The sequence below is a fragment of the Artemia franciscana genome, unplaced genomic scaffold (assembly GCF_032884065.1).
Source record: "Artemia franciscana unplaced genomic scaffold, ASM3288406v1 Scaffold_3868, whole genome shotgun sequence".
Classification (NCBI taxonomy): Eukaryota; Metazoa; Arthropoda; class Branchiopoda; order Anostraca; family Artemiidae; genus Artemia; species Artemia franciscana.
This window is the reverse complement of record NW_027064431.1, coordinates 1-11,292: the sequence shown is the minus strand read 5'-3', so window position 1 is coordinate 11,292 and position 11,292 is coordinate 1. Positions and strand designations below refer to the sequence as shown.

The window sequence follows — 11,292 nt, the reverse complement described above, 5'->3', positions numbered from 1 at the left end:
GAATGAGGCAAATGTCCTTGATACGTCGATGGGACCTGAGAATTATTTCCGAGAATTAAAATGTAATAGTTTTGGGCATCAAGTCATGGTTAATTGTAGGAAAAAAATTCTACAAGAAGGCCTCGATCGAGTCCGTTGATTTTTAAATTAAAATGGAATAGTAGTGGGCATTTGACTCTTTAGATCTCTTGGACCTGGTTTTTCGGATTGCTGAAGTGGAATTTCGACCATATTTAAAATTAGGGACGATGTGAAAGTCACCTTTGTTAACAACCATATCCTTAAATCAGATTTTAAATGTGAAATTAGTTTTATACCTAACTAATTTGTTATACCTACTTGTTAAATACCTAAACTCATCCCTTCTTATCATGGCCGAACCTCACGTTTCCAATGACCAGACCAGATTCTCCAAAGAGATACAAGAGCTCCCAAACAGTTGATTTTCTATTCTTATCTTAGCTGCTTCTTGGTATCTTGTATGCTCCTTGTATCGCTACTTATTATCAACAATCGTTCTAGGGACATTTGTGCTGGATTTGGAACTAACCAGAAGACACTATGTGTATACTGAACCAATCGTTCTCTATATATTCGCTGAAGTTTCTTATTTGCGATTGTAAGCACATTGCTTTTTTATTTAGTTTTAAAGCAACATTTGGTTTTAAAGAAATATCGGCCAATTGCATAATTATGTAGGGTTGACATACGCAACCTTCAGATCAAAATGAGAAACTTGCTGCGCTTCTTGAATAACTTCAGGATCGTAGTAACCAATGACTCTCGAGCATATTGTGTCTATTTTTATGTCGTCCAGCCTCGATCTTGTAATAAAGTTCTGCATCGGCTTGAAAATTAATTTTTCTTCAACTGCCTCTATATTGCACACTTTAGTAAATGTTCCAGTAGGGGATAAGTTGTAACCAACTTCTCACTTTTCTAATAAAATGGGAAGTGGGGGACCCGGTACACGTATCCCCAGCAGTTTAAGTACAAAAGAACGGCTGGTACTATGGCACTTCTGTACCGTCCCCGCTCCCTTCTGAAAATTTAGGAAACTTGACGATGTTTATCCCTTTTATTCGCCAAACAATTTTAGATTTTTTTTTAAAAACAACTATTTACTATTTTCTTGTATAGCCACCACAGATATATTCTCTTCTAATAGATACTCGCTTAATAGATTCGGCTTAAGAACTTTCACTAATAGATACGACTAATTGAATCTCTTTCTTCACGACTCTGTGCTTATTAAGTCACAAAATCTCAGGAGATTTAATGTCAATAGCAGCTAAATAAGACAATCGGATTATACGTGTCTCTAAGGAAAACCACGCAATCATTTTTTTTTAAGTTAAAAAACGTATTACAAAACCTAAAAGGGAATAGAAACGGTAACAAAAAACTAACCATTTCTTGTTTTTGTAGTTGTATCGGATTAACGACGCTTCTTGACTACTAAGGTCCCTGCGTCGGCCCTGCAGTGCATTCTTGCAGCATGATTTTAATCTCTGGGTCCCGTATAACCATTTTCTAAAGAAGAAGTTGGCTTTTTGAATTTTTTTCTTTAAGTTGTTGTCTTTCCTGAATATCCAGGCCACCCAAATTCTTCCATGCAATATACCCTTGTAGGACCGCAAGTAGTGACTTGAAGATGGCGATGGGCATGCAAACTATGACAAGGATCCTGAAGAGGCCAGTACCAAGAACTAAGGGTCCTTCTGTGAAGTATAGGAGATATAACATGGCGTAGAAAAGTTCGTTGCCAGCACACATCGTGAAAAGGAATGTCCTAGACGTGTAATAAAATCGTAAGAATGTGTTTTCAGACGGGCTAATGCATTTATGACTCCTCTTTCCAAGCAGCAGTGACGTGTGTATATGGATCCAGTGACAAGAAATATCTGTGACCATAGAAAGTTGAAAGGCAAAAACCCAAGACGGATAAAATGTTGCCAAATTTACAAGAAGAGCCATCGTCATACATCGATCTGTCAGCATATCAAGCATAGCTCCAAATTGTGAACTTTGGTTAAAATACCTTGCTGCATGCCCATCAAAAGCATCTAAAATACCACTCAACAAATAAAGAGTAGCTGCAATAGTTGGTTGACTAGGCATAACATACAATGCTGCAATTCCAAAAACAACTCTTATATATCCTATTAAATTTGGAATGAAGAGAAAAACATTGTCTGTGGTAAACATACTTTGAAGAATAGTTCTTATCAAGAAACAAAGATCTGCGCGATAAATCATTTTTTGACTCAAGTTTTTTACGTCAAGTAGGAGCTTATTGACTCTAGGGAAAACTAGCACGTGTGCTTTTTTAAGGCAAGTTTCTTGATTTCCTAATATTGTTTCCTAAAACTTTGGAATATATATGAAGATAAATCAAAATACTTTTGAAATTAAAACTTTCTGTTATTAGTTTAAAAAGTAAAATATTTCATTCGTTAATATATTATTAGATTGTTTTTCAAATGACGTCAAATTTTATTTTTTTCAAACTCTTATGATGTATTTCTAATCTCAGGGTTCCAAGATTATGTCATGTCTCTACATCGAATTATCTATCAAACTGGGAATTTAGCGTTTCTACTTTTTGTTAAGCCTATCGTAACAACTTGGAGGCGTATCATGAAATGCCAGAATCAGTTTTGCTTCAAATGCATCATTGCCATATTTTTTACAAGAATTATTTTTCTGTTTCTTTAAAATCTGATTGAAGGGTATGGTTGATAACAAAGGTGACTTTCACAACGTCCCTGGTTCTAAAATATCTTTGAAGCTGTGCCTCAGCAATCCGACAGTGCAAGTTCAACGGATCTGAAGAGTCGAATTCTCTTCTAGGAAATAATTCCCAGGTTTCCATCGAACCTCCGAGGTTTCTCTGTCTTTGGATTTTTTTTGTATTCTCCATATTCAAATTTGGGTTTCTGAAAAGATTTTCCATGTCTAATAAATCATATTATGTTTAATGATCGTCAAATTAGAATTTGAGAACGTACCAATATGTTGCTTCCTAAAATGTCGGAATATATATGAAAATTATTCAAAATACTTTTGCAATTACGACTTTCTGGAATTAGTTTAAAAAACATAAAAATGTTTTATTTATTACTAGCTGTTGGGGTGGCGCTTCGCGCCACCCCAACAGACTTCGCGCCCCTGAACGATATTCTTAAATACCTGTGTCCTGGTCGTCATTTATATTCCCTGTGTCCCGGTCGTCATTTTTGTCCCGGTATCCCAGTCTGTAATTTCTCTTTGAGTGTCCCGGTCGTTATTTATATTCCCTCTGTCCCGGTCGTCATTTGTGTCCCGGTCTGTAATTTCTCTTTGAGTGTTTTTCTTTTTAGTATTTTTTAGTTTTTTACATTTTTTCTTTTTTCAGTTTTCTTTTTCTTCTTTATTTTTCAGCTTCACTATGAAATACATATCGCCGAACCTTTGTTTTTTTAACTAAAATCTGGGAGGCATTGATGACCTTATCCAAGTCAAAATCCCAAACCCAATCATCATCGCTATCATTCTTAGTTTTGATATGTTTTGACTCTCGCTGTCCAGGTGGATCTTCATCTAACTGCGCGGTTTTGCGTTCTTTAGCCTCAAGCCTGTTTCCTTGCTGTTCTTTTGATTCCTCGGCACGCTTTCTTTTCTGACTTTCTCTATCAGCAGCAAGTTTTTTGGCATAGACTCTTTGAGCATCTTCATCGGCTTTTGCCATGGTAAGTTCATCAGTCATTGTAAACTTAAACATTAATAGATTTCTACGTGAACATATGACAAAAAACGCTTAGATTCTGACTTAGTTCCAGTAAGGAAAGTCTTCAATGGCTCTGGTGGTGCAGCCAATAGAGGAAGTTTAACTTTTCCTGAGGCGCAACACATTCCCATTGTTTCACCATTGAATTTCAAGGCCTTGCAATAGGGACAAATTTTAGACATTGTCCCGATTTGAACACATCTACTCAAGCTATAATCATCGACTGGGCTGTACCTGAATGCCAGGCGATAACTTTCAGGTTGCTCTGATTCCTCGGCACGCTTTCTTTTCTTACTTTCTCTATCAACAGCAAGCCTGATTTCTTGCTGTTCTTGTGATTCCTCGGCACGCTTTCTTTTCTTACTTTCTCTATCAGCAGCAAGCCTGATTTCTTGCTGTTCTTGTGATTCCTCGGCACGCCTTCTTTTTTCACTTTCTCTTTTAGCAGCAAGTCTGCTTTTGCGTTGCTCTGGTAGTTCCTCGGCACGCTTTCTGTTCTTTCTTTCTCTATCAGCCTCAAGCCTGTTTCCTTGCTGTTCTTTTGATTCCTCGGCACGCTTTCTTTTCTGACTTTCTCTATCAGCAGCAAGTTTTTTGGCATAGACTCTTTGAGCATCTTCCTCGGCTGTTGCCATTGTAAGTTCATCAGTCATTTTAAAGTTAAACATTAATAGATATCTACGTGAACATATATGTCTTAAATATCTTTAATGACGTCACCGTCATAGCAAAAATGACGACAACTAACTTCATGACGTCAGTCGACACAGAAACATGACGTCACCTGACAGACACACAGACAGACAACTTATTTTTATATATATAGAAGATTATGTTATCAGATTGTTTTTCTAATGGTCAAATTTTATTTTTTAAAACTCGTATGATGCATTTCTAGTCTCAAGGTTCCAAGATTATCTTATGTCTCTACATTTAATTACCCTTCAAGCTGGGAATTTAGCGTTTATACTTTTTCTTAAACTTATCTTAACAACTTGGAGACGTGCCATGAAATACCAGAATTGGTTTTGCTTCGCATGCATCATCGCCATATTTTTTCCTAAGTTTTTTTTATTCTTTAAAATCTGATTTAAGGATATGGTTGATAACAAAGGTGACTTTCACATCGTCCCTAATTTTAAATATGGTCGAAATTCCACTTCAGCAATCCGAAAAACCAGGTCCAAGAGATCTAAAGAGTCAAATGCCCACTACTATTCCATTTTAATTCAAAAATCAACGGACTCGATCGAGGCCTTCTTGTAGAATTTTTTTCCTACAATTAACCATGACTTGATGCCCAAAACTATTAAATTTTAATTCTTGGAAATAATTCGCAGGTCCCATCGACGTATCAAGAACATTTGCCTCATTCTTTGGATTGTTGGATTCTTTTGGATTCACAATATTCTAACTGGGGTTTCTAAAAGATTTTAAAACTGTGTTTAATAAATCAGATTCAATCAATATGTTTTATTCAAAATTAATAAGCAACTAGACTACAGAAAATAGTCCTTATGCACTCGATAACTCTCCCAACTCCTTAAGCCCGATATAGCTTATCATTTAATATAACTTCAATCCATTCTTTCCTCATATACCACACCCAAAAATTTCCTTCCTCTGTCGAATGAATTCCTTACAAAAAAACATTTAATTATTCTACGAAATTCCTTCTTTTACTTTCTTACATTCGGTTCATTATTTAGTGCTTCTTCTTCAATCCTTTTATTTCCTGCCACAGAAGAAAGAAAATCAATGGCAGTCAGTGTAAGATGTTTTAAGCTTGTTTCTTTTAGCAGTATGTTGTTTATTTGTCTACATTTGTTGTTTGTGGGCATCAAAGTAACCGGCACTTTGCCTTCCTTACACAAATGACAATATAATTTCGTAGTTATTTCGGAGGTGGCTCTCGACATACATCCAAATTTTCATGTTGAAAGACACCGGAGATGCTGTTCTTCACAAATTCCAAGCCATATGTTTGCAAGAGTATCTGCATTGTGCTTGTCCTTTCTTTGCTTCATGTTGACTGTCAGCTTATCATACTGAAATTCTTGCTATAGATTAAAGGATCCCATGGATTCAAGTCTATTTCGGATCTCTAGACGAGTAAGAGGAATAAAAGGTGGATTTACTTGCACGGGCCTTAATTGAAGAAAATACCCAAAGAGAACAAAGTTGGAATTTCCCATTGGGAAACTATTAGATTTAATCACGTCCATTGCAAATGAATATACATCAGAATCAGAGACGAAACCTTGCTTATTTCATCTATAATGATATGTTTATTCGTCCAAGTTTTTTTTTTAATTATCAGCAATCGTTTGATGGATAACGATGCATACTTTGCAGTTCTCTGCTAGTCAACTGGCAGACTTAAACACCGATGAATGGTAACACCCTTTATACTATGAGCGGCAATCCAGTTGGGGCCATAACAAAAACTGGAAAATCCCCCTCGCAAATTCCTGACAAATGAACCTTCTAAGTACACCAATTACTCATGACTTCACAGTTTCTCCAAATCTAGACACTATCAGTGTGATGGGCTTGTCATTATTTTATTTTTTTAGGTTGCCTATTATTCTGTCAACAATTTTCTTCTGATCTAAATTAAGGGAATTTAATTCATTTGACAACTGACTTTAATAGAAATGAGGTAGCCCATCTGCCCAGACCTTTGTACGCATTATTCACTTCTTCCCATGTCTCATCAATTTCTAACTTTTTACCTTTTGTCATGCAGTGTGTTATATAGTTTGGCAACTTGGAGCCGATATGACCAATAATTGAACATTATTATTGCCTTTTTTAGGTTGCCTATAATTCTGTCAACAATTATCTTCTGATCTAAATTGAGGGAATTGAAGTCATTTGACAACTGACTTTAATAGAAATGACGTAGCCCATCTGCCCAGACCTTTGTACGGATTATTCACTTCTTCCCATGTCTCATCAATTTCTAACTTTTCACCTTTCGTCATGCAGTCTGTTATATAGTTTGGCAACTTGGAGCCGATATGACCAATAATTGAACTCTTAGAAGAGTGAGGAATGCCGAATCTGTAATCACTAATCCATAAGCCTGAATTTCTTTTGAATTTCCCTTGGCAGTATTTGCTGCAGCGGTGCATCTGGTGATTAACAATAAGTTTGTGCAGGGTCGGACTCGATAGTTTATTAAGAAAATGGCATGTGGTAAAGCTATCAATGTACCGTGCAACTTCATCCAGTGATGATTTTCCAGCGACTCGTACAGATTCTACCCAGAGAGTGTAATGCACATGTGGTGCACCACTCGTTTGGTATTCAGTTCGTCAATAGTAGTCCTTGCTTATACCAAAGACGGGATTCAACTTTGCACAGGAAAGGTCGTTGAATACGGCTCTCCATTTTTTGTAAAAATGTATGACCACAGACACAGGGACTATTGCTGTTAATTCAGCTCGTGTCATTTTATCGACGCCAACCACATGACTGTTGATGTCACTTGAGTGTCTTATGAATACTGGAGAACACCATTCCGCACAAGAGGCTTTAATAAATAACAGTAATATCATAGACTTGACTTTTCCAACCAAAGCATGAAAATATTGTCGATATCTTCTCACGTTTGACTGGAGCTCTGTGTCGAAGTTGATCCAGAAAATCTTTTGCACTTTGATTAACCTAACAGTCCTAATCATGTGTGCAGCACTGTTACAAAAGTAAGAAAGGTCTTGATGCTGAAAGTTGTGAAATAGATAGTTTTGTCTAAGCGGAACTGTCGGTGTCTACTAAGAAGACGCCTCTTGATGTAGTCTGCATTTCGCATTGAAAAATGACAGGACATGTCCCGCATATGGTCTTTGCCATAAGGGAAGAGATTTGAAAATGCTTTGATGTCCAATTCCTCTTGAAACTGATCCTCCCCTAAATCATGTAATATTTTCAATTGAAATTGGTCAGTCTCAAGGTTTTTATAGTTCTTGAAGTTATCAATAAAGTCTTTCGGTACTGACGGGTCAAGTTTTTGTATAGAGAAATGCTCTACTAAGGGTGATTTGGCATCATTTGTAAGTTTTTCCTATATTGCCCCCTCTGGTGCTTCATAAGTTTGCTCTTGTCTCTTTTCTTTTTCTAATGTGACTCAATAGTCTCTCAACTCTTCTAGTGTGTATGCTTTATTATTCCTATGCACAATATTGTTTGCTTTCAACCAAAGTCGTACTTTGTGTATTTTTCTTAAATCAATAAGTGCTGCCCAAACATTCTTGTTATTGGTTGTTTGTCCATTGACAAGTACGACAAAACTGTCAATGTTTAGCGATTTTTCTGGTTTTACATCTACATTTGCTTAAACATCTACAGGTAAATGTACAATTTTTCCTATGAGAGCCTCTGTCAATTCGTTTGCTGGTCTTTATGATCCCAGGACTTGTCCAAGCCTAGCAGCTGTTCGATATGGTGTGACGTATCTTATCATTAACAGTTCAAATTGATTCAAATTCTTAGTGCAACCTGGAGTTTCATAAGTTTTTCCTCATCTGGCAGTTTTAACTGCTTGCAGCAATGATAAGGAACTGATGGGTATTCGTCTCTTGTCTCAGTTACTTTTATTTGCTTTTTCCCAAAGAAGTTCATAATTTCTGATTCTTCTGTCGATACCTGAGGACGTATAGGCTCCAGAAAGCTTGTAAAGCTTTCCATCCTCAGTTTTGAAATTGCAGGTAAATTATGTTTTTGGGTTTATCGGGATTCTCACATGGTAAATTATCGTTCATTTTATGGTAGTGTCTTTTCACACTACGTATAATTGTATTATTAATAAATAAAAGAGGATACCCATTTCCAAAAAGTATGTCTCTGATAAAGTCTAGTTCATCTGTGATGTAGGAATCAGAACAAATGTTTAGGGCACGATCGACGAGAGATATTAAGACCAGTCTTTTAACTTGTGGGGGATGGTTTAATTCAAAATGTAGATATATATTGCTTTGTGTTGGTTTTCTGTAAATAGTAAAATTGAGTTCATCTAAGTTACGAATAATTAGAACATTTAAAAATGAGATTTTATTTGCAATTTCGATTTCTAAGGTAAACTGTAAATTCCTATCATATGTATTAAGGTGATCTAAAGAACCCCTAAGTTCATGTCCCCCATAGTTCTAAAGTGAAACTACGTCATCCATGTAACGTCCCCAAAACATGTGTTTCAACAAATATGAATTTAATGCCCAATTTTCTATACGCTCTACATAAATATTCGCCAGTAACCCAGAGAGAGGCGCACCCATTGATAAGCCATTTATTTGTTGGTAGAAAGAATTACGAAATTGAAAATACATTAGATATTTGTTACAAAGTTTAACCAAGGTCATTAAAACGTCACAATCTAATCATGTTAAAGAAGCTTCTATTAAGTCAATTTTCATTTATTTTATTTTCGAATAATTTTTCGGATTCTGCTACATTAATAGTTGCATACATAGACACAATGTCGAAGCTACTGATGACTGTATTTTCTGAAATATTTACGTTTTTGAGCTTTTCAACTAAATCAACCGAATTACATATAAAAGATTTTTGAGAAAAAAACAAAGGTTTGAAGGCTGTACACAATTATTTTCCAATGTTAGAGGTGGGGGCGTTCATACAAATTACAATTGGCCTTAAAGGAATGCCTTGCTTATGTAATTTTGGTAGACCATAAAATTTTGGACAAAAGCTGCCTCGGGGGGAAAATTTATTATATAATTGTGGAGTAATTTTACCATTTTGTTTTAGATCTTTTAATTTTTTATAATTTGATCAATACTGATCAGTATGATCGTGGGTTATAGTTTTATATGTAGTTTTGTCATTTAGATTTGCATAAATTTTGTGTTGTAATCTTTCGTATCCATGACAACCAGAGAATTGCTTTTATCTGCTTTAGTTATAATAATGGACGGGTCTTTGCGGACATTGGGTAGGTCATTTCTTAAGTCACACAAATTATCTGGTTTTATGTTGGCGGGAGGATTAGCATTTTTTTTTATTATTGTAAAGTGTGTCAATAAGACAAGCCCTAACTTTGTCTAGGTTGGAAATAGACGAATAAAATTTGTGCAAAGTAGACTCTAGAGAGGAAATCAAATCTAGTTAGACACTAAATCCTCCCACTTTATTTTTTTTAAGTTGTGCAAGCGTAAACAAGCAAAAATTAAAGGAAAAGGCTAACAACCACTGTATTGAAAAAAAAAACAAAAAAAACTAAACTGCATTTGAATTCACTCAAAAAGGAATACACCTGTCAACACTTTTTGTCAAGAATTCTTTAAAAATTTCTTCCATTTTATACATTTTTTCTAACCACCTTCCGGCATAATTTGTGGAGTATGTTCTTTAAACTGCTGTGCTATTCCACTAAGCAACTGATCCCCATTGGTATAAACAATAGTGGCGCTTGTTGTTGCTCTACTAATTGCTTCTATAAGGTCATGGATCTTGAAATTATCTCGTAATTCCTTGTCACTGAAATGTTTCATAATAGTTTTGAAGATAAACTCTGTCCTCTTGAAACCTTTACAACTCAATTCTTGAATAATTGTTTCTAGCTTGTTTTTCTCCGTAAATGATTCCAAGTTTTCGTTAACAAAAATGACACTAATTTTATATTCCTTTCCTCGAAGTAGAAAATTTCTTCGATAAAAAAAAAAATAGTGAATGAGCATCTTTAATTTCTTCATTGGGACTTCCTAGAGAACTCATAAGGCTCTTTACCTCCGAAATAGCATCTTCTCCATCCCTAAAATAAAAAAAGTGAAATAGATTAAAAGGATTCTTGCAAAGAGCGCAAATGAAAATACAAATATAGTTTATAAAAAAAACCAAATGTTTTAGGGATAATTCCCAATAATTTTTTCAACAACGTTTAGTCCTCGTCAGTGCTATATCGTTTTTAAACCTCAACGTTTATTTAGATCTGCTACTTTCTCATGCTGCTTAAATCTACGAACATCCTTGTTTTTCTCATTTCTACGTCTTCTTCTTACTACGTCTTTTCTTACTGACTCTTTGACTCTTTTTTTCTTCTGTCTTGATTCTTCGTCTTGACTTTGTCTTGTTCTGATATTGTCTTGTTCTGACTGGTCTTGACTTTGTCCTGTTGATTCTGTCTTGACTCTTTGGTCTTTGATTCTTCTGTCTTGTTCGTCTCTGATTGTTCTTTCTTGTCCGTCTGCGATCACTGGGTTGCTGGGTACTAGGATTAACTTCAGATGTAGACAAAAGAAGAGATGATTTTAATAGATTTACTAACTATGGAAGTTGCACAGAAAGTTTTTTGTAAGTTCAGACAAAATAAATTCTTCTGCTAAGGTTTTTGAATTAAAATTTAGTTGCCATCAATCCATAGCTAATTGGAGAAAAAGCCAAAACATATTTGCAAGTCAACTCGCGTATTAGTTTCTTTGGATCGTATTTTGATAATAGGCGATCCCTACCCCGATGTACTATATTGGAATTGCTAATACCTTTATTTAAAGCGTCATTCCTAA

The 11,292-nt window shown here is 35.4% G+C and overlaps 1 protein-coding gene across 1 annotated transcript; it reads right to left on the bottom strand.

The window, feature by feature from the left end:
• Window positions 1–1,139: 1,139 nt before the first annotated feature.
• Window positions 1,140–2,323, bottom strand: LOC136043242 (CDP-diacylglycerol--inositol 3-phosphatidyltransferase-like). The gene has a single exon (XM_065728174.1). The coding sequence runs from the start codon at window positions 2,257–2,259 to the stop codon at window positions 1,534–1,536; it is 726 nt and encodes a 241-aa protein (XP_065584246.1). The 5' UTR covers window positions 2,260–2,323; the 3' UTR covers window positions 1,140–1,533.
• Between the last annotated feature and the right edge of the window lie 8,969 nt (window positions 2,324–11,292).